Consider the following 24,120-nt stretch of genomic DNA (forward strand, 5'->3'; position numbering starts at 1 on the left):
TTGGCCTAAATGCAAAACCCTACGTTTGTGGCAAACTGTCTCCTTATTTTGAAGCATGGTAGTAGTGGCTGCATCATGGTATGGGTCTGCTTGAAATCTGCAAATACTGGGGAGCTAAGCATAGGCAAAATCCTAGAGGAAAACCTGCTTCCCACCAGACACTGGGAGATGAATTCACCTGTCAGTAGGTCAATAACCTACAACACAAAGCCAAATCTACACAAGTTACCTAACAAGAAGACTGTGAAGTGGCTAAGTTAGTTTTGACATAAATCTGATTGAAATACTATGGCAGTACTTCAAAATTGCTGTCTCGCAATGATCCCCAACATCTTGACAGAGCTTGAAGCATTTTGAAAAGAATAGGCAAATATTGTACAATCCCAAGAAGACAGCTGTAATGGCTACCAAAGGTGTCGGACCTGTATGGACTCAGGAAACTGAATACTAATGCAACAGACATTCATCTTTAATATATGCTAGAGTATTTTGTGTAGATTGTTGATAAATTCATTTTAATCCCACTTTGTAACACAATGTGAAGAAATCCAAGGGATCTGAATACTTTTGCAAGGCACTGTATATAAGGAATAGGGTGCCGTTTCAGAAGCCTCCACAACCTTCTTGGTGAATTCTTTATTCTACTCACCTTAGAAGCAATGGATGTGTGCATGCCAGTTTTAGATGAGGTTCCTGACCTTTGCCCTTTGACCTCTCCCCAGCTGGCCCAGAGGAAGATCCAGGAGATATTGTCCCATGTGAGGCGGCAACAACAGCCAAAACCCTCGCCCCGTGGGGAGGGGCCGCCCCGTGGAGACGGGCTCGCCCGGCCCTCCCGGAAGTAGACCTGGGGGCCAGTGACTGAACCGCCCGAAGACAGAGCAGAGACCAGAGGGGTAACACGGGCAGGGACGACACGCTCATCTCAGGGGTTAAGGGTCATGGGTACCCGACTGTACACCCCATCCCCCTCAATGACCTCCTTGACCAACACCACAGTGTGGATAGACCTTAACCCCCCCCTCCCCCATCACCTCACCTCTCTGTGAGATTATACTTCAGAGGGTTCCAATGTTGTCATACACCCTCTCACCACACGGATGGGTCCTGATTGGTTCCTCTTTTTTTTGTGTTTTTTTTTTTTGTAGAAAACACCAAGACATAAGAATTATCCCCCCTCCCTGGTGTGGTAACACTCACCACCTCACATGTTGATGACAGGTGTTCATTTTGACACTCGTTTCAGTTTTTACTTTTGTTTTTTGCCCTGGATGAAGTGTTTGTTTAATTGGTTGAAGCTTTCTCTCGTGAGTTTTCTGTGGAAAGAAAAAGGCATTGCTCTGAGTCCTGGTAGGATGATGGGAAGGGGTTTAGACGGATGGGCAGGGCTAGGGGTAATACTCATGTTTGATTGGACAGGGACCCCAGTGGTGGTTTAACGGGGCGCCCCTGTGCTGGTATTGATAGTGGCATTTTATAAATTCGGATGCATTTTATAGATATATAAATATATATTTAGAGTTGAGGATAAGTTAACACTTAAGGGACGGGTTGAACAGTGTTGGCCAGGAAAACGAATTTAATATGCATTTTACTGAACTACCTCAGGATCTCTAGTACCTCAAGAAGACGACGAGAAAAAATAAGAAAATTGATATATATAATATATGAGAAAAAAAAATCTTTTTTTTTTAATTTGCTTTGTGGTATTTTGTATACTTTATAAAGCTAATAGTTCTTGAACATTTTTATTTTTTTAAGAAAATTAACAATTTGGTCAGCTGCCAACTGACCTTGCCTTCAACTCTAGTGCTCTCCAGCAACATCAACATGATGACGGTGGCCCTGTACATAAAGTCTGTCTGTACATAGAGCCAAGGGCGAAGTTAGCGCTCAACTCAGTTGGCTGCTGATGGGAGTATCGAGAGAGAATACATCGCCTCAGTTTTCCTGAGGAATCCACCACCTTCTGAAAACTACAAAAAGCACGTCTATATTAGAGTAATGCCGATTCATGCCAACCGTACATACTGCAGCGACGCCGTTTAGTTTTGGGATTCTGACACTTATTGTTGACGGTACGTTTAAATGTTTTCTTTTCTTCTGTCTTCCTGGAAGGGCAATGGGAGGGGCCTGAGCACTGAGTTCTCTCTCTGTAGCCTTCATAGAAATGGACATGGCAGAGCAGCACGGTCTGTTTGTTGTATTTCTGTTACCTGCTTAGGCCTTGAACCATCATAGTCTCAAATTCGCTTATAGTGCAATACATGGGGAATAGGGTGAAATTTGGAAGTTTCTGACAAGCTAAAGTTCGGTCCACAGCCTGATGGTTTTTAAAACAAAAATTCTAGAGCGACTTTGCAGTGGCCCCAGTAGCCGCCGAGTCAGTCTGTTAGTGTAGTTTACTGCATGGTGACGGTAGGGGGAGTCACACTGATGGATGCTTTTATGGAATCTACTGTAGCAGTTTAACCAGCAGCAGCAGCTGTAACCTTTGCTTGAAGTGAGAGAAAGCAGTTCAAATTAGTATTCATTACAAAAAGCCAAGCGGCACACATTTTACTAAATGAACCCTGTTTGGGACAAGGAAGATCGGTTAAAAATCCAACAACAAAGAAATACTATACCAAGTTTATCCTTTTTTATTTTTTATGCAGAATGTAAATATGTTTTGATTGTGGTAAAAGTGCTTGAGTGTATCCATTCTTCCACAATAGAACGCTGTCTACCTCAGCCGAGGGGGTGGGTTTGTGGCGGCATGCGCCCTCACCCCTCCTAGCGCTCGCTCCCATACACCACCTAGCGCCCTCACCCCTCCTAGCGCCCTTCACCCCGCCTAGCGCCTGCGCCCTCACCCCCCCCTAGTGCCCACGCACTCGCTCCGACACTTCAGTACCCCCCCCCCCCCCAACACTTCTCTGCATGGGCGCGTGGGTGCTCACACGGTCCAACCTCGCGCTTACGTACATGAGGGGCACAAGTGACGTTTATTCCCCCCCCCTCCTCATCTGTTTTTTGATCTACCTCTTTAGAAACACATTTTGAATTAGAGGCATACTTCTATTTATAAGATTTGGGTTCTTCTCCCGCTGTCCCCCCTTCTGCTGTCCCCCCCTTCTGCTTTCCCAGATATAAATGAAAATAAACAAATCATGTTGTACTCTTTTAGAATTTAAAGGAATAATTGAAAAGTGATCAGAAATATTTCCTTTGCTAGCATTTATATAATCTACTCTTGCTTAATTGATTGAAAATCCTCAAACGTTGCTTTTTCTGCTTTTATTTTTGGTAGTGTGGCTTCCATGTATTGAACTTTCTTGCTTGGGATTTTTTGTGAAAAAAGGTGTTTTCACCCGTGCATTTTTTTGATTCAGTGAATGGACGATAGGTAAACAAAATTATAAACTGTAAAAAAAAAAAAAGGGGGCCTGCCTTTTTGTTTCTGGTTTTAGACTAACAATAAATACTGTCTTTCTTACCTTTGTCTTCACGAATGCTACATTAATTTGATAGCGATTTGTTCTGTTAGTATTTTCTTCGATGTGTAACATGGAAATTCATGTTTTTGTGGGGAAAGTGGAGGGACTGGGTTAGGGAGTCCCTTTTTTTGGAAAAGTTGTCTGGTTTAGGCACGATACCCCCTCTTCCCTGCCCCCTCTGCGAACATGCTTGTGCCCCTTCACCCCCCCCCCCCCCCCCCACACACACACAGCTCAACTTGTCAAACGCCTCTGAATAAAAACAAAGTGAAATTGGCTCCTATGTCCTACACTTTATTTCTAATGTATTTTTTCATCTACTGTAAGATGCGCTTTTTCGAAATGTTTTGTGTAATTTAACCTTTTGTTTAAGCGGAAGTTCAGGATATTACAACTTGACGTTAATGGTCCCTCACCCTGAAAGTAGTTTTTCGGCCGGGAGAAACTGTAATCTATGGTTTGGTTTTCTCTGAACGGCCACTACATACTCTAGCTACCGCTAGCAAAACATTTTATGGAGTGATATTGGCATGGGTGCAATTGTCAAAATTGTTAGTTGGTCCCTTACTACAACCGTGTAATAGTGTTCTGTCCAATTTTTATAAATTGTATTTAATCAGGTTACTTGTTACATCACTTGTGAGCCCCCAAAGAGACGCATGCAGGTAGGTAGGTTACACATTTGCAGTAAATTTGCAGTAAACTTTCCAGAATGAAATGTCAGTTTCACACCAAATCTAAAAAATATGGCTTTTCAGTAACTAGTAACTTTAGTACATTTTGTGCAACACATGTAGATGGCACAGAGAATGGACAGTAATGTCAAACTGATAAGTTTAACTTTTTATTTTTTACATTTTCTAAAAGAAAGCCATTGTTAAGCTTGAAGCACAGCATAAAGATATTTTCATGAGTGAGGAAAAAATCAATACCTCTGAAGATCTGTCAAATCAACTTTCTGCCCAGCTTCATTTTGGTTCCTAGGCCCTTTCCCTTTAGTGTTCACAGATCTAAAAAGGCTAATGGAAGCGGCTAGGTATTGAAATGGGACTGGAACTTACTATTACTCTCCCACCAGAGCTGCCTCAAACATTGCCCCACCCCAAACTGTTTTTGTCATTTGCCGCACAGTGCCTATTGAAAGTCAACACCCCTGGTAACTTCTACATTTAAAAAAAAATAAAATAATTATACTGTCTTTAAGCATGATAAAGTGAATAATTTATGATGTATTAAACCACCCAGACACATCAGATGTTCTGAACTGAGCTGCAGGACTGGAATGAAACTGCTTAGGGATGTCACCATGAGGCCATTTGGTGATTTTTAAAAAGGCTACAGAGTTCAATGGCTGTGATGGGATAAAACTGAGGATGGATTTTAACATTGTAATGACTCCACAATAATGACATACATTGCATTTGGAAAGTATGCAGACCCTGTCACGCTTTCCACATTTTGTTAGGTTACAGCCTTATTCTAAAATGTATGAAATAAAACATTTTCCTCACCAATCTACACCCAATACCATATAATGACGAAGAAAAAACTGGTTTTTAGACATTTTTGCAAATTTATAAAAAATAAAATAATCACATTTACTTAAGTATTCAGACCCTTGACTCAATTCTTTGTTGAAACACCTTTGGCAGCGATTACAGCCTCGAGTCTTCTTGGGTGTGATGCTACAAGCTCAGCACACCTGTATTTCTCATTCTCTGCAGGTTGGAGGGGGAGTGTCGCTGCACAGCTATTTTCAGGTCTCTCCAGAGATGTACGATCGGGTTCAAGTCCAGGCTCTGGCTGGGCCGCTCAAGGACATTGAGACTTGTCCCGAAGCCACTCCTGTGTTGTCTTGGCTGTGTGCTTAGGGTCATTGTCCTGTTGGAAGGTGAACCTTTGCCCTAGTCTGAGGTACTGAGTGCTCTGGAGGTTTTCATCAAGGACCTCTCTGTACTTTCCCTCGATCCTGACTAGTCTCCCAGTACCTGCCACTGAAAAACATCCCACAGCATGATGCTGCCACCACCATGCTTCAACATAGGGATGGTGCCAGGTTTCCTCCAGACGTGACGCTTGGCATTCAGGCCAAAGAGTTAAATCTTGGTTTCATCAGACAAGAGAATCATTTTTCTCATGGTCAGAGTCCTTTAGGTGCCTTTTGGGAAAACTCCAAGCAGGCTGTTATGTGATTTACTGAGTGGCTTCCATCTGGCCACTCTACCATAAAGCCCTGATTGGTGGCGTGCTGCAGAAATGGTTATCCACAGAGGAACTCTGGAGCTCTGTCAGAGTGACCATCGGGTTCTTGGTCACTTCCCTGACCAAGGCCCTTCTCCCCGATTGCTCAGTTTGTCAAGGCGGCCAGCTCTAGGACCAGACAGGTGTCTTTCCAAATTATGTCCAGTCAATTGAATTTACCATAGGTGGACTCCAAGTTGTAGAAACATCTCAAGGATGATCAATGGAAACAGGATGCACCTGAGCGCACTTTTGAGTCTCATAGCAAAGGGTCTGAATACTTATGTAAATAAGATTTCATTTTTATTTCTAATACATTTGAAAAAAAGTCTAAACCTGTTCTCACTTTGTCATTATGGAGTATTGTGTGTAGATTGAGGGGGGGAAAATGTATTTAATCCATTGTAGAATAAGGCTGTAACTTAATGTGGAAAAAGTCAAGGGGTCTGAATACTTTCTGAATGCACTGTATAAGACCAGTGTAAAGAATACAAATATTCCTAAACATGCATCCTGTATGCAACAAGGAAATAAAATAATACAATAAAATATACTTTTTGGCCTAAATGCAAAGCCTTATGTTTGGAGCAAACACATCACTGAGGAACTGTCTCCTTATTTTTAAGCATGGTAGTGGCTACATCATGTAATGGGTCTGCTTGACATAAGCAAATGCAGTGAAAAGAAACGGGATGGAGCTAAGTACAGGCGAAAACCTGCTTCAGTCTGCTTTCTACCAGACACTGGGAGATCAACTAACCTTTCAGCAGGACAATAAGCCCAAATGTACACTGGAGTTACCAAGACGGCGAATGTTCCTGAGCTGCCAAGTTAAACTTTTGACTTATATCTGCTTGAAAAACTATGGCTGTCTAGCCATGATCCTCAACACCTTGACAGAGCTTGGATATTTTTTTTATGGGAAAATATTGCACTACAGGTGTGCAAAGCTGTTATGAGGCTTACCCAAGAAGACCCAGCTGTAATCACTGCTACAGGTGATTCTAACATGTATTGACTCGGGGTGAATACTTAAGGTGTGTTTAGTGTTTTTATTTTTCATTCATCTTTAAAAGATATACCTTTTCTTCCACTTTGACATTACAGAGTATTTTGTGTAGGCTGTTGACAAAAATTACAATGAAATCCATTTTAATCCCACTTTGTAACACAATATGTGAAGAAATCCAAGGAGGGTGTAGACTTCCTATAGACATACTTTTCTACAACAAAGTCAACTAAACAGAAAAGGCATTAGTATTTTCATATTTATTATCAAAAGTTAAATGTTCCTCTTGCTATCTTAACAGTTGTTAGTTCACTTAGTTATTGGTATAGATATCTTCTTTGTGATGCATTTATGTGCTAAAATTAAACTTGGTACTGAAGAACCTCTGAGTAAAAATCCTGGGGCCTGTTAAGGATTATATAATGTTGCAGAACATTGAGATAGAAATGTATTGTGTAGAACAGATATGCTTGTCTGTCTGGTACGAAAGGGAATCCAGTAAGCTCTTTATTCTATTTCTATCTGCACCGTTGAAAACGTTTCACACCACTGAATACACCCCAAATTTGCAGCCTGTGGCTGTAGTACCGTCGGTGGGTCTACAGGGGGTGTCTGTCTGACAGCAGGCGACTCTTCTCCTCGTTGGTGGGGAATATTACCTCCCTCAGCCGGCCCATACGACCCCCAACACCAACATGGCCACTGGCATCCTCCACCAGGGACCTCCTCACCCGCTTGTAGACTTTATAGCGCCTGGGAGGGGAGAGAGAGGAAATGAGAGGAGGGAGAGATGGATGGGAGGGGGAGGAGGAGAGAGGAGATAAGACAGAGGGGAGCGAGAGATGGAGGGAAGGGGGAGAGATGGAGAGAGGGAGGGTAGGGTAGGGGGAGATGGAGATGGAGGGGATGGGGGAGAGGGAGAGACGAGGAGGAGCGGACAGAGAGATGGAGGGAGAGATGTAGGGGAGGGGGAGAGAGGATGGAGGGAAAGGGGGATAGGGGAGAGAGATGAAGTGGGGGAGATGGAGATGAGAGATCATGAGTAAGGGAAACTGTGTGTGCATGAAATACTGAGTGGCTTGACTTACTTGTAGACCATGAAGGCGATGAAGGCAAAGATGGCTAACAGAATAGCACTGGAGGAGAGGACAACCTCTGCAGCATGAGGAGCTTTAGACTCTACAAACAGATGGGGGGAGGGATGGATGGAGAGACAAAAATGTGAGGGAAATTGACAGTGATAGAGAGGTGGAATGGATCGAGGGGAGTCAAGAATCAAGGGGGGGGGGGGGGTGGAAAGAAGTGGCGAGAGGTGGGATGAGATTAGGAGAGAAATAAACCACTTTAGTATCGGGTCTAAACTGTGCCTAAATACCATCAAACGAAACATAAATTTCAAAATGAAAATCCCATCTATGGCTTTGGATTTATACACATTCACAACATTGTATCCCAAATGGCACCCTACTCCCTATATAGTGTACTACCTTGACCAGGGCCCATCCATACGGCAAACTATTCACTATATACAGTGCATAAGGAAAGTATTCAGACCACTTCATATTTCCCAAATATTATGTTACAGCCTTAATCTAAAATGGATTACATTTTTTAAAATCCTCATCAATCTCCACACAATAACAAAGTGAAAAAACAGGTTTTAAAATGTTTTGCAAATGTATTAAAATTAAAAAACAGAAATACCTTATTTACATAAGTATTCAGACCTTTTGCTATGAGACTCGAAATTGAGCTCAGGTGCATCCTTTTTCATTTGATCATCATTGAGATGTTTCAACAACTTGATTTACCTGTGGTAAATTAAATTAATTGGACATGATTTGGAAATGCATACACCTGTCTATTGAAGGTCCCACAGTTGACAGTGCATGTCAGAGCAAAATCCAAGCCATGAGATCGAAGGAACTGTCCGTAGAGCTCTGAGACAGGATTGTGTCGAGGCACAGATCTGGGGAAGGGTACCAAAAATGTTCTGCAGCGTTGAAGGTCCCCAAGAACACATTGGGGACACACATCAAGACTCTTGCTAGAGCTGGCCGCCAGCCAAACTGAGCAATCGGGGGAGAAGGGTCTTGGTCAGGGAGGTGATCAAGGGAAAGATGAACGAAGAAAAGAACAGAGATCCTTGATGAAAACCTGTTCCAGAGCACTCAGCACCTCAGACTGGGGAGAAGGTTCACTTTCCAAGAGAACAACAACCCTAAGCACACAGCCAGACAACACAGGAGTGGCTTCGGGACAAGTCTCTGAATGTCCTTGACTGGCCCAGCCAGAGCCTGGACTTGAACCCGATAGAACATCTCTGGAGAGACCTGAAAATAACTGTGCAGCGACGCACCCCATCCAACCTGACAGACCTTGAGAGGATTTATTTAATTTATTTATTTCACCTTTATTTAACCAGGTAGGCTAGTTGAGAACAAGTTCTCATTTGCAACTGCGACCTGGCCAAGATAAAGCATAGCAATTCGACACATACAACAACACAGAGTTACACATGGAATAAACAAAACATACAGTCAATAATACAGTAGAACAAAAGAAAACAAAAAGTCTATATACAGTGAGTGCAAATGAGGTAAGTTAAGGCAATAAATAGGCCATGGTGGCGAAGTAATTACAATAGAGCAATTAAACACTGGAATGGTAGATGTGCAGAAGATAAATGTGCAAGTAGAGATACTGGGGTGCAAAATAAATAAATAAATACAGTATGGGGATGAGGTAGGTAGATAGATGGGCTATGTACAGGTGCAGTGATCTGTGAGCTCCTCTGACAGCTGGTGCTTAAAGCTAGTGAGCGAGATATGAGTTTCCAGCTAAAGAGATTTTTGCAGTTCGTTCCAGTCATTGGCGGCAGAGAACTGGAAGGAAAGACGACCAAAGGAGGAATTGGCTTTGGGGGTGACCAGTGAGATATACCTGCTGGAGTGCATGCTACGAGTGGGTGCTGCTATAGTGACCAGTGAGCTGAGATAAGCCGGGGCTTTACCTAGCAGAGACTTGTAGATAACCTGTAGCCAGTGGGTTTGGCGACGAGTATGAAGCGAGGGCCAACCAACGAGAGCGTACAGGTCGCAATGGTGGGTAGTGTATGGGGCTTTGGTGACAAAACGGATGTCACTGTGATAGACTGCATCCAGTTTGTTGAGTAGAGTGTTGGAGGTTATTTTATAGATGACATCGCCGAAGTCGAGGATCGGTAGGATGGTCAGTTTTACGAGGGTATGTTTGGCAGCATGAGTGAAGGATGCTTTGTTGCGATATAGGAAGCCGATTGTAGATTTAATTTTGGATTGGAGATGCTTAATGTGAGTCAGGAAGGAGAGTTTACAGTCTAACCAGACACCCAGGTATTTGTAGTTGTCCACGTATTCTAAGTCAGAGCCATCCAGAGTAGTGATGCTGGACGGGCGCGCAGGGGTGGGCAGTGATCGATTGAATAGCATGCATTTAGTTTTACTTACGTTTAAGAGCAGTTGGAGACCACGGAAGGAGAGTTGTATGGCATTGAAGCTTGTCTGGAGGTTAGTTAACACAGTGTCCAAAGAGGGGCCAGAAGTATACAGAATGGTGTCGTCTGCGTAGAGGTGGATCAGAGAATCACCAGCAGCAAGAGCAACATCATTGATGTATACAGAGAAGAGAGTCGGCCCGAGAATTGAACCCTGTGGCACACCCATAGAGACTGCCAGAGGTCCGGACAACAGGCCCTCCGATTTGACACACTGAACTCTATCAGAGAAGTAGTTGATAAACCAGTCGAGGCAATCATTTGAGAAACCAAGGCTGTCGAGTCTGCCAATAAAAATGTGGTGATTGACAGAGTCGAAAGCCTTGGCCAGGTCGATGAATACGACTGCACAGTAATGTCTCTTATCGATGGCGGTTATGATGTCGTTTAGGACCGTGAGTGTGGCTGAGGTACACCCACGACCAGCTCTGAAACCAGATTGCATAGCGGAGAAGGTACGGTGAGATTCGAAATGGTCGGTAATCTGTTTGTTACCTTGGCTTTCGAAGACCTTAGAAAGACAGGGTAGGATAGATATAGGTCTGCAGCAGTTTGGGTCTAGAGTGTCACCCCCTTTGAAGAGGGGGATGACCGCGGCAGCTTTCCAATCTTTGGGAATCTCAGATGATACGAAAGAGAGGTTGAACAGGCTAGTAATAGGGGTTGCAACAATTTCGGCAGATCATTTTAGAAAAAGAGGGTCCAGATTGTCTAGCCCGGCTGATTTGTATGGGTCCAGGTTTTGCAGCTCTTTCAGAACATCAGCTATCTGGATTTGGGTGAAGGAGAAATGGTGGGGCCATTGGCGGGTTGCTGTGGAGGGTGCCGGGTAGTTTACCGGGGTAGGGGTAGCCAGGTGGAAAGCATGGCCAGCCGTAGAGAAACGCTTATTGAAATTCTCAATTATAGTGGATTTATCGGTGGTAACAGTGTTTCCTAGCCTCAGAGCAGTGGGCAGCTGGGAGGAGGTGCTCTTATTCTCCATGGACTTACAGTGTCTCAGAACTTTTTTGAGTTAGTACTACATGATGCAAATTTCTGTTTGAAAAAGCTAGCCTTAGCTTTTCTAACTGCCTGTGTATATTTGTTCCTAACTTCCCTGAAAAGTTGCATATCACGGGGGCTATTCGATGCCAATGCAGAACGCCACAGGATTGGAGTGAACCAAGGACTATATCTATTCCTAGTTCAACATTTTTTGAGTGGGGCATGCTTATTCAAGATGGTGAGGAAGGCACTTTTAAAGAATAGCCAGGCATCATCTACTTATGAGGTCAATGTCATTCCAGGATACCCCGGCCAGGTTGATTAGAAAGGCCTGCTCGCAGAAGTGTTTTAGGGAGTGTTTGACAGTGATGAGGGGTGGTCGTTTGGTCGCAGACCCATTATAGATGCAGGCAATGAGGCAGTGATCGCTGAGATCTTGATTGAAAACAGCAGAGGTGTATTTGGAGGGCGAGTTAGTTAGGATGACATCTATGAGGGTGCCCGTGTTTACAGATTTGGGGTTGTACCTGGTAGGTTCATTGATAATTTGTGTGAGATTGAGGGCATCAAGCTTAGATTGTAGGATGGCCGTGGTGTTAAGCCTGTCCCAGTTTAGGTCACCTAGTAGCACGAGCTCAGAAGATAGATGGGGGCAATCAATTCACATATGGTATCGAGGGCACAGCTGGGGGCAGAGGGAGGTCTATAGAAAGAGGCAACAGTGAGAGACTTGTTTCTGGAAAGGTGAATTTTTAGAAGTAGAAGCTCGAATTGTTTGGGTACAGACTTGGATAGTAATACAGAACTCTGCAGGCTATCTTTGCAGTAGATTTCAACACCGCCCCCTTTGGCAGTTCTGTCTTGGTGGAAAATGTTATAGTTAGCGATGGAGATTTCAGGGTTTTTGGTGGTTTTCCTAAGCCAGGATTCAGACACGGCTAAGACATCCGGGTTGGCAGAGTGTGCTAAAGCAGTGAGTAAAACAAACTTAGGGAGTAGGCTTCTAATGTTAACATGCATGAAACAAAGGCTTTTACGGTTACAGAAGTCAACAAATGAGAGCACCTGGGGAGTGGGAGTGGAGCTAGGCACTGCAGGACCTGGATTAACTTCCAGAGGAACAGAGGAGAAGTAGGATAAGGGTACGGCTAAAGGCTATACGAACTGGCTGTCTAGCACGTTCGGAACAGAGAGTAAAAGGAGCAGGTTACTGGGTACGATAGCATAGATTCAAGGCATAGTGTACAGACAAAGGTAAGGTAGAATGTGAGTACATTGGAGGTAAACCTAGGCATTGAGTAATGATGAGAGAGATATAGTCTCTAGAGACGTTTAAACCAGATGATGTCATCGCATATTTAGGAGGTGGAACAACATGGTTAAGGCATATTGAGCAGGGCTAGAGGCTCTACAGTGAAAAAAGACAGTAATCACTAACCAGGACAGTAATGGATGAGGCATATTGATATTAGAGAGAGGCATGCGTAGCCAAGTGAACATATGGGTCCAGTGAGTGGTAGGGCTGACTGGGGACACGGCAATTCAGACAGTTAGCAGGCCGATGCTAACAAGCTAAGGATCTGCAGAGAAGAATGGCAGAAATACAGGTGTGCCAAGCTTGTAACGTCATACCCAAGAAGACTCGAGGCTGTAATCGCTGTCAAAGGTGCTTCAACAAAGTACTGAGTAAAGGATCTGAATACTTATGTAAATTTGTAATTCAGCATTTAATATTTTAGAATTATAATTTTTTTTTTTTTAAGAAAGTCTGAAAACATGTTTTTGCTATGTCATTATGGGGTATTGTGTGTAGATTGATGAGGGGGAAAAAACTATTTAATCAATTTTAAAAATAAGGCTGTAACGTAAGAAAATTGGGGAAAAGTCATGGGGTCCGAATACTTTCCGAATTGACTGTAGGGTGCCATTTGGGACTCAACTTGAATAAGACCCCAGGGTCTAGCCCTGTGACCTACTGGGTGTGTCAGGGTCAGTGTTGCTTATGGTGATGGTGGTGGTGGTGGTGGTGAGGGCCAGACTGCTGGCGTCCTCCAGGGTGATGTTGACACAGTAGGTCCCTGGCTCCAGGAAGGTCCTCCGCAGGCGCACCTTGCACTCCGACAACGGGGGCACGTCATCACACACGATGTTCCTCACCTGGTGGCAAGAGGGGTCTGAGACGATGGTGCAGGCTAAGGTGGGAGTGCTGGGGAAGGGGGAGAGGAGGAGAGAGGAGGGTGGTTATGGTAGATGGATGGGGCAACTATGGAGTGGTTTGTGGGTTAATATTCATTACAAATGACATTTTTCACTAGTCCAAAAACATGTCTGAGGGTTGCCTTAGCCACATCCAATTGTGTTCCACTCACCTGCCCAGGCACTTGACCAGGAAGCTGATGTCAGTGTTGGTGACCTTCGCAGCAGACACGTCCACGATCCGATTGGCTGGCTGGCTGTTGATTAAGTGCTTGGGTTCTGTGATTGGGTAAGGCATGGATGGAGTGATTAAAACACGCTTGGATTGAATACTTTTCACAACGGGGCAAATACTAACTTCCACTCCCATTGATATCAATGCATGATTACGTGAACATTTGTGTAGACATTGGGCAGTGGAACTTAGTACTTGCCCCTATGAGAGTGTTTACGGACAAAATGGCACCCTATTCCCTATATAGGGCACTACTTTGACCAGAGACATATGGGCCTTATGGGCCCCAAAGTAGTGCACTATAAATGGAATATGATGCCATTTGAGACGCACTATATCCTCATCCACCCACCAATAATGGTGATGTTGGTCTGGAAGGTTCCGTAGAAGTAGCGGAAGCAGTCATTGGCTGCCAGATGTGCGTGGCGGAGCTGGGCCATGGGGGTGGGGCCAGCCGGCAGGGACATTGGGGTAGGGCCAGTGGGCAGGGACATGGGGGTGGGGCCAGCTAACAAGAACTGGGCAAAAAGTTGTATCGGGTTGAACAGCGCCAAGGTCACGTCAGCAACCGTTGGGGGGAGGGGCTCTGTTGTCGGGAAGCCTGTAGTCATAGGAACAGGTGTGTTGGAGGCGGGTCTGGCAGTGGTGACTGGCACTGGAAACGAGACAGTGGAATTTGGACAGTTTATGTCAGCTGAATAGAACTAAACTCAGAAGAGAAAACACTTCCTCATTCACTCTGGCAGACACTTCTATTCAACGCACATTACAGAGGTCATTCTTACCAAAACCATGGGTTGTCTCCATTTTGCGAGTGATGGCGTGAGTGCCAGGGGGAGGTGTGTGGGCCGCTGAAGGAGAGAAAAAGAGAGATATGACATAACGCTTCGAAGACGGACATGGGGCTGCAGTGCAATCAACATTCCCCCAATGGTGCATACCTTATTCCAGGCTGGAGTGCCAGTAGTATGGTGAAAGATGGAGCTCATTAGTGTGTACTATGTACTTCTAGGTTTGTGTACTTGCAATATCCACTGAAGTGAAGTGTGTGACTCAAGTGTGCGTACCTGTAGTTTGCGTGGGCGGAGGACATGGGATCTTGAACGCCGCCTCCACCCTCAGCTTCACGTTGACATCTCCAACCGCACTGTAGGAGTGAGTGGCTACGTTGCTATGGGTGACCAGCTGGTTGCCGTCCTTGAAGTCCCAGATGTAGTCGACAGCGTCTGCGGTCTTCAGGTAGTTACTGGGGTCGTGAACCGACACACTGAACACAACGTCCTCGCCACGCACAAATACGCTGTCCGACAGGTTGGCTGATGCCTTCTGGGAAATATTCACAGTCACTGGGATCTTGTCTGTGGATGGGTAAAGGTTAACGAGAAACACTCAGACATGACACATCCGTTCATCTATACATTCATCTATCTGTATCCAGTGCTTCATTTGTAAATCGGGAGGTCCCGGAACACATAGGGTGCGTTTGTTAATCTGGGGGAGGTATGAGGTCCCGGAACACATAGGGTGCGTTTGTTAATCTGGGGGAGGTATGAGGTCCCGGAACACATAGGGTGCGTTTGTTAATCTGGGGGAGGTATGAGGTACCGGAACACATAGGGTGCGTTTGTTAATCTGGGGGAGGTATGAGGTCGCGGAACACATAGGGTGCGTTTGTTAATCTGGGGGAGGTATGAGGGCCCGGAACACATAGGGTGCGTTTGTTAATCTGGGGGAGGTATGAGGTCGCGGAACACATAGGGTGCGTTTGTTAATCTGGGGGAGGTATGAGGTCCCGGAACACATAGGGTGCGTTTGTTAATCTGGGGGAGGTATGAGGTCCCGGAACACATAGGGTGCGTTTGTTAATCTGGGGGAGGTATGAGGTCCCGGAACACATAGGGTGCGTTTGTTAATCTAGGGGAGGTATGAGGGCCCGGAACACATAGGGTGCGTTTGTTAATCTGGGGGAGGTATGAGGTACCGGAACACATAGGGTGCGTTTGTAAATTCTCTCTGGTTATCTACTCCGATTTCAGAGCACTCATGTCTGAGTGTACCAGAGCGCAGAATAACTGATGAATTTACAAACGCGCAACACTCGTTGAATATGACCGGTGTCAGTGAACGTCAGCAACAAAACTTTATTAAATAGTTGAATATGACCGGTGTCAGTGAACGTCAGCAACAAAACTTTATTAAATAGTTGAATATGACCGGTGTCAGTGAACGTCAGCAACAAAACTTTATTAAATAGTTGAATATGACCGGTGTCAGTGAACGTCAGCCCAAAAAAATATTCAATCGTTGCCAGCAGCACAGTTACAGTCACCAACGCTCTGGATAACATGAAAACTGCCTAACCAGCTCTGCTCAGGCGAGTAAAATGGTCAGAGTGAGGTGTTCTCTCATTTGTGTCTAGAAGTAGCTAGCTAGCAAGCTAACTTTAGCCAGTTAGCTTGGGTGCTTGACTGCCGTTGTGAGGTCAGAACGCACAGATCAACCCCAGAGCGTCCAGAGAGCGAAACGCTCTTAATTTACCAACAGATAATCTGACAACACTCTGAATTGACGAACACACCCATAGTGTGGGGGGGGGGTAATCTGGGGGAGGATGAGGTACCGGAACAAATTGAGAAAAAAAAGTGACAAACTCCACATAGCACCGCAGCAGACAGAGTAAACAGCCAAGTAGCTACTGCTGGTGAAATGGACAGCACTCTCCAAGGTGCTGATTAATTCAAAGCATTTTAGACGTCACTGCAGTAAGCCCACACACTTGAGTTTAGCTGTGGGGCTTACACAAGTCCGAAATTCTTATAGCCTCATTTTCTAGACATCAATGTACTGTGACATTTACGTCACTGTAGAACACACGTCATATGCATATGCACACACACTCAGCTGTGGGGCTTACAACACCCGAATGTCATATAATTTCCAAGATATCAATGTCGCAGTAGAGCAAATATCACAATATCAGAATGAAACTTCAAATAAAAGAAATGAATGTAGGCTACAGCAGCGCACAAATATGAGAATGTATAGGCCTCCTGCCTATGTGAAAACATGAAGTACATATTCAGATTAACTTCACAGTACAGAACAAGTTTGTAAAAAAAACATTTTCCTCCCTTAGTTTTCAAAACATCCCACAATGCCTTTCCCCATGTGAAGTCAATTTAACTCCTGACAGTAAATTTCTTGCTCAAAGCCATGAGCAGGCCTGTGGCTGTAACGTTTAGCCTCCTTCTACGGCTGTTTGGATGATGTGTAAGAGAGACTATACTATGCCTGCGTTCCAATCAGCAAAATCCTTGACTCCCTACGGCTAGTCAGAATTGATTGAATAAGTGAAAGCAAAGTGCTAAAGCTCCAACTGACTAAGGCCTTGGTGTCCTATAAGATGTACAAGGGGAGGGGCTTGGTGTCCTATAAGATGTACAAGGGGAGGGGCTTGGTGTCCTATAAGATGTACAAGGGGAGGGGCTTGGTGTCCTATAAGATGTACAAGGGGAGGGGCTTGGTGTCCTATAAGATGTACAAGGGGAGGGGCTTGGTGTCCTATAAGATGTACAAGGGGAGGGGCTTGGTGTCCTATAAGATGTACAAGGGGAGGGGCTTGGTGTCCTATAAGATGTACAAGGGGAGGGGCTTGGTGTCCTATAAGATGTACAAGGGGAAGGGCTTGGTGTCCTATAAGATGTACAAGGGGAGGGGCTTGGTGTCCTATAAGATGTACAAGGGGAGGGGCTTGGTGTCCTATAAGATGTACAAGGGGAAGGGCTTGGTGTCCTATAAGATGTACAAGGGGAGGGGCTTGGTGTCCTATAAGATGTACAAGGGGAGGGGCTTGGTGTCCTATAAGATGTACAAGGGGAAGGGCATGGTGTCCTATAAGATGTACAAGGGGAGGGGCTTGGTGTCCTATAAGATGTACAAGGGGAGGGGCTTGGTGTCCTATAAGATGTACAAGGGGAGGGGCTTGGTGTCCTATAAGATGTACAAGCGGAGGGGCTTGGTGTCCTATAAGATGTGCAAGGGGAGGGGCTTGGTGTCCTATAAGATGTACAAGGGGAAGGGCTTGGTGTCCTATAAGATGTACAAGGGGAGGGGCTTGGTGTCCTATAAGATGTACAAGGGGAAGGAAGAATAGTAGATGGGAGGAAACAAGGTTGCTGATTGAGACACGTGATGCTTGGAGAGTAGACATGAAGTGTATACAGCGGACTCACCTGTGACAAAGAAGACGGCTTTGTCGGTGGCCAGGGGGCTGTACTTCCTGCGCTCACGTTTCCTGTACACCATGACCTCCATCAGCTCCGCCCCCAGAATGATGTCACTGGTGTTCACTGTCAGGGTGGAGGAGGAGCCATCACACGTCTCAGAGTACTGACCTGGGGGAGGGAGAGAGAAGGGAAGGAGAGATGGAGGGAGGGAGGAGGGAAGGAGAGATGGAGGGAGGGAAGGAGAGATGGAGGGAGGGAGGAAGGAGAGATTGAGGGAGGGAGGGAGGAATCAGAGTGCAGAAAGAGTTTGAGTAATAGCAGATCTCCATCTCTAAGCACCTGCCTCCTCACCTTTAATAGAGCTCATCTAATCAATCAAATTCAATCATCCGCCGATGTGGCGGATGAAAACCCCAAACAGCAAGCAATGCAGATGTAGAAGCACGGTGGCTAGGAAAAACTCCCTAGAAAGGCAGGAACCTAGAAAGAAACCTAAAGAGGAAGCAGGCTCTGAGGGGTGGCCAGTCCTCTTCTGGCTGTGCCGGGTGGAGGTTATAACAGAAGATGGCCAAGATGTGCAAACGTTCATAGGTGACCTGCAGGGTCAAATAATAATAATCACATTGGTTGTAGAGGGTGCAACAGGTCAGCACCTCAGGAGTAAATGTTAGTTGGCTTTTCATAGCCGAGCATTCAGAGCATTCAGGTCGAGACAGCAGGTGCGGTAGAGAGAGTCCGGTGAACAGGTCAGGGTTCCATAGCCGCAGGCAGAACAGCTGAAACAGGAGCAGCAGCACGACCAGGTGGACTGGGGACAGCAAGGAGTTATCAGGCCAGATAGTCCTGAGGCATGGTCCTAGGGCTCAGGTCCTCCAGGAGGACAGGGAGAGGGGCGTGGTGCATGTATCTGTGTGTTTGTTTATGACTGTGTGCATGTCTATGCGTAATTGACTGTGTTTGAGTGAGACTCTTACCCATGGAGTGCCATACGTAGACGTAGCCCTTGTGTCTCCAGTCGTTGCTCTGAGGGAAGGGTTTCCCGTCTGGGAAGACGTTACATCTCTTCAGGTCAGTACACTTTCCAAAGCCGTAGTCATCTAGCCAGGAGGTCCAGTTAAACACATAGCCAGTCTTAAGCTGACTGTTAGCTGACCAGGGCAGTGGAGGGGAGAATTACAGTCAATTCACAGAATGTAGTACACCCTAGCCTACTTCATGTCTCAATGTTGAGTTATTCAGTTTTTGTGAATGCTTAATTGCTAACTGTATAATGAACTTGTTATCAGCTGTCGTGGTGTTGTAAAGTGTGTGTGTGTGTGTGTGTGTTTTTTTTTTTTCATGTGCAGGGGCGTACTTAGGGATTTCACAATCCCCAAGTGAAGAACAGACTATGGGAGGCGCACAGTACTAATAGAGCCATGGCTACTACTCTATTACATGGAAATCAGAATTTATAAACCGATAAAAATACACCTTATGGAACAGAGGGGACTGTGAAGAGACACACAGGCACACACATACAGTTGAAGTCGGAGGTTTACATACACTTAGGTTGGAGTCATTAAAACTCGTTTTTCAATCACTCCACAAATTTCTTCTTAACAAACTATAGTTTTGGCAAGTTGATTAGGGCATCTACTTTGTGCATGACACAAGCAATTTTTCATACCGCTCAGGAAGGAGATGCGTTCTGTCTCCTAGAGATTAACGTACTTTGGTGCGAAAATTGCAAATCAATCCCAGAACAACAGCAAAGGACCTTGTGAAGATGCTGGAGGAAACGGGTACAAAAGTATTGATATCCACAGTAAAATGAGTCCTATATCGACATAACCTGAAAGGCTGCTCAGCAAGGAAGAAGCCACTGCTCCAAAACCGCCATAAAAGGGCCAGACTACGGTTTGCAACTGCACATGGGGACAAAGATCGTATGTTTTGGAGAAATGTCCTCTGGTCTGATGAAACAAAAATAGAACTGTTTGGCCATTATCACCATCGTTATGTTTGGAGGAAAAAGGGGGAGACTTGCTAGCCAAAGAACACCATCCCAACCGTGAAGCACAGGGGTGGCAGCATCATGTTGTGGGGGTGCTTTGCTGCAGGAGGGACTGGTGCACTTCACAAAATAGATGGCATCATGAGGGAGGAAAATGATGTGCATATATTGAAGCAACATCTCAAGACATCAGTCAGGAAGTTAAAGCTTGGTCGCAAATGGGTCTTCCAAATGGACAATGACCCGAAGCATACTTCCAAAGTTGTGGCAAAATGGCTTAAGGACAACAAAGTCAAGGTATTGGAGTGGCTATCACAAAGCCCTGACCTCAAGCCTATAGAAAAGTTGTGGGCAGACCTGAAAAAGCGTGTGCGAGCAAGGAGGCCTACAAACCTGACTCAGTTACACCAGCTCTGTCAGGAGGAATGGGCCAGAATTCACCCAACTTATTGTGGGAAGCTTGTAGAAGGCTACCCAAAACATTTGACCCAAGTTAAACAATTTAAAGGCAATGCTACCAAATACTAATTGAGTGTATGTAAACTTCTGACCCACTGGGAATGTGATGAAAGAAATAAAAGCTGAAATAAATCATTCTCTCAACTATTATTCTGACATTTCACATTCTTCAAATAAAGTTGTGATCCTAACTGACCTAAAACAGGGAATTTTTACTAGGATTAAATGTCAGGAATTGTGAAAATCAGAGTTTAAACGTATTTGGCTAAGGTGCATGTAAACTTCCGACTTCAACTATACACATGATACCTCACACACTCTACACATAGGTAGACATGGATTTTGTAATGTAGATATGTGGTAGTAGAGTAGTGGCCTGAGAGAACACACTTGATGTGTTGTGAAAAGTTTTATAAAATGTAATGTAATATTTTTATTGTATCTAACTGCCTTAATGTTGCTGGACCCCAGGAAGAGTATTTGCTGCCTTGGCAGAAACTAATGGAGATCCTTAATAAATACAATATAATTTGGAGGCCCCAGGCAGAGGCCAGACTGAGGACACACGTGCACATGCACACATTTTGAAAATGGGTTTTGTCATAGACATTTAATTTAACTGTAAAAATGTATGACCTTTTAATGTGCCATGAACACAACCAGCTTTCAGCTGATTTTCAAACAAATCACTTCAAAAAGTAGGTTACCTTTGCACGTTCATCCAAAAATAATTGCAGGATCCGAACAGTGCACTGTGTATCCGCCAACTTTCCAACTTTCCTTCAATTCGCAAGTGGCTGAAACTATCTCACAGGAGAACGCATCCTAGTGAGCGAAACAACGCCCCTCTGTCTTACTATGTGTAGCCCATGTATCTGATGCTGTCTGGCTGAAAATAGTATGACATACCAGTATGACATACCACTCAGTATCAGATACATGGGCTATACATACCCCACTGGGCACAGACACAAATTCAACGTCTATTCTACCTTTTTTCAACGTAATTTCATTGAAATGATCAGGAACATTGATTCAACCAGTGTGTGCCCAGTGGGACATGTCCTCTGCCTCGATGACTATGGCAGTATTATCACAGCACCTTATTATCAGCAGTACATGTCGTTTTACTAAAGAACTTAGGTCATTTTTCTGTTAAAAATGACATCTTTCTGTTTCTTCTCATTGCTGCAACTTAATCTCAGTGACAGTCACGTTTGCAATCATATCGCGTGAAACAATGCACGGGAACTCTGTCGGGGTGGAATAGTCCTTTATTATGAACCAGTCCGTGGGAGCATGGGGGGGGGGCTCATGGGGCCGCTTGATGATGAGAGGCCTGAGGTAATTGCCTATTCCTCCTCATGGTAAGTCCACCACTGTGAATGTGTGTGTCTGTGTGTCTGGGTTTGTTCAGGCTAGGTGTGTGGTGTGTGTGAGGGTGTGGGTTTGTTTGTGCTAGGTGTGTGTGTGGGTGTGTTGTGAGTGTGTAGAGTGGTTTGTGGGAAGCACCTGAGGCCTCCAGCTCCATACCATCTGGACAGCGCTCATCCCACACCAGCTCCCCGTTGGTGTCCTCCTTCTGACATGGCGGGTACTCTAGCTTGGCAGTGAATGACACCATAGAACCTTTGATTGCTGGACTGTCGCTGGTCAGGCGTACTTTGACGGGCTTACCTGGATCCGGAGGTGAAATTAGTTGATAAATGTTGTAATGTTTTAAATTGAGAACGTTATAAACTTTCTTTGCATAATTTAACAAGGTCGCTGGTGGTGCTCACCTTTTCTCCGCGTTAGTTCCTTGGGACCAAAGGGTGGGTAGATATAGTCATCCCACGGGTTGCTGTCTGGGTTCCAACCGGGGATCGGCGGGAACTTCATCGACAATGAATGCTTGTGAGGGAACATGTCCCGGTAAACTGAGAGAAAGAGGAATAGAGAGAGAGTACAATTTTGTTTTAATACTTAGGCCTATAGATTTATGGTTAAAATTGCGCTTTTAAAAACTTTGGAAAATCTATCTAATGTGAGAGCCCTAATGTAAGTGTATCGTGTTAATTCGTTGAAAAAAAGCCTATTTCCTTAACCATAATAAACTGTAATATTCTGGATATGGACTGACGAGTGCAATAGATTTTGTTTAAAGTCGTGTTATATACTGAATAAAAGTAGCCTTTGGAAAATGCAGAAGACAGATCTCCAAGTGCATGCGCGTAAACGGTGTAATTGGGCTCATGGGACTGTGACTGACAGGACAAGCGCACAGACGATCGCCACGCAATAACAACTCGCGCTTCTCTGAAATTCTTATGAGATGAGCAAGGTCAGAAGAAAACAATTAAAGGAGCGTTGCCTTTTCCTTGTAAAGGGTAATTAGAAAACCACAGGGTAAACTGAGAAAAAGGCATATAAATGTAAATTATTTCGACCTATAGTTATTTGAAAGACTTGACTGAGTGCATTAATAAAACCTTTACAGGCTGAAAATGACAAATGTAAAACAAACCGCATAGCAATTATCAATTAACAATGTAAAAAGTATTCCTATATCATTTTGGTTATTCATTTGCCAAAACCTTATACATCATCTGCATCCAAGCATCCTATACCGCAAACTTGATTGATGGGTAGAGCTAAAACCCAAAAAGCTAACAAAAATGTACTTACTTTTGAGTCCATTTGCTTGAGAAATGAAAACAGTGCAAGCCAGAACACACACATAATGTAAAGCTCCCATTTCGACTTGAATAAAAAGCTGCACCTGTAATATCCACAAACCCCCAAAGATAGTTGCTCCTCACGCAGACCCCACCAAAAACAGAACTGCTCCTTCACGCACACACACTTATTCTCCCTTTCTTCCCCCGCGTGCCCCGAGTTCCATAATTTAATACAGGGCTGCTTGCACGCGCAAACATGTGATGTTGATAACAAGACGCATCTCATCCTTCATTAGGTCGCGAGCCTCATGTGGACCGTCTCACTCCCCACCCCCTCTGCTCTGTCCTGTCTCTTACACTTGAAACACCTAAAAAACGTCTCATGTTCTCTCGTCACCTAAACAACAACATAAATAATAATTTACCAGGATCCAGGAAGTGGAAGAATACTTGGAGGTCTGAAAGGGTAGAAGCTATACGCATGGAGTCCAAATCCTAGTCCAATTTGGTAGTTTTCAGAAGACTCCAGACGTGAACAAATTAGGATTTGTCTGGCTAAAAGGCCTATAGCCAGGTCTGGATTTGTATGAAGCATCGAAATTCAATGAAATAGAGACCCAAGCTATTTCACGAGTTATTGTAAAAATTAAAATATCGAATATTATTTCATCAAAATATTCGCATATTCTACATAAAGCCCATTTTGAATCATGACAGTTCCTGTACATCTTGATCAAACAGAGCCTATTAATTTTAATTTTGCCTTATTACCGAGTTTTTTTATTGATGCAGATAATATTTTCGAAATAGAGTGTTGTGTTGTTCAAATCCTAACCATTTTTAAACAAAACTCAATAGCAATTTAGGTAAAACTTCAAAAGAAAACATTTCGATGGGCTAATAAATACATATTTGTTTAGGCCTATAGCCTTTTCCTTAAAGCCACATTCCTGTTGCCTTTACGCACAAATTGCATAATCAAATAAATAACTTTATTCAACGTATAGCTGACGAATTTTACAGCATAGGTCTTGGGACATTGTCATCTAAAAAATGAGGTACTTTTCTCTTCTCCCAAATTCATGTCAACGCAGCGG

General features: G+C 44.4%; 2 protein-coding genes across 4 annotated transcripts in view; one reads left to right on the forward strand and one right to left on the reverse strand.

Annotated features, from left to right (window-relative positions):
• Window positions 1-3,405, forward strand: part of LOC115175478 (insulin-like growth factor 2 mRNA-binding protein 3) — a 44,572-nt gene extending 41,167 nt beyond the window's left edge. For both annotated transcript variants that reach the window (XM_029734725.1, XM_029734726.1), the window contains one exon: window positions 723-3,405. In XM_029734725.1, the coding sequence (XP_029590585.1) occupies window positions 723-845 (123 nt within the window). In that variant the 3' untranslated portion in view covers window positions 846-3,405. The remainder of the gene's footprint in view (window positions 1-722) is intronic.
• A 3,568-nt stretch (window positions 3,406-6,973) lies between these two features.
• LOC115175479 (protein QNR-71) lies at window positions 6,974-23,252 on the reverse strand. Of its 2 annotated transcripts, none has more exons than XM_029734727.1 (12): window positions 23,031-23,252; window positions 22,145-22,282; window positions 21,876-22,040; window positions 18,883-19,056; window positions 17,915-18,076; window positions 14,750-15,040; window positions 14,468-14,533; window positions 14,035-14,337; window positions 13,621-13,726; window positions 13,228-13,457; window positions 7,818-7,908; window positions 6,974-7,482 (listed from the first exon to the last, which is right to left on the reverse strand). In XM_029734727.1, exons 1-12 carry the CDS (start codon window positions 23,098-23,100, stop codon window positions 7,329-7,331), a joined length of 1,950 nt encoding a protein of 649 aa, XP_029590587.1. In that variant the 5' UTR covers window positions 23,101-23,252; the 3' UTR covers window positions 6,974-7,328. The 2 variants fall into 2 exon arrangements, with proteins under 2 accessions (XP_029590587.1, XP_029590588.1); XM_029734728.1 differs by having other exon boundaries at window positions 7,329-7,482; window positions 21,897-22,040; window positions 23,031-23,100.
• Between the last annotated feature and the right edge of the window lie 868 nt (window positions 23,253-24,120).

Source organism: Salmo trutta, chromosome 36 (genome assembly GCF_901001165.1).
Source record: "Salmo trutta chromosome 36, fSalTru1.1, whole genome shotgun sequence".
NCBI classification, from domain to species: Eukaryota; Metazoa; Chordata; class Actinopteri; order Salmoniformes; family Salmonidae; genus Salmo; species Salmo trutta.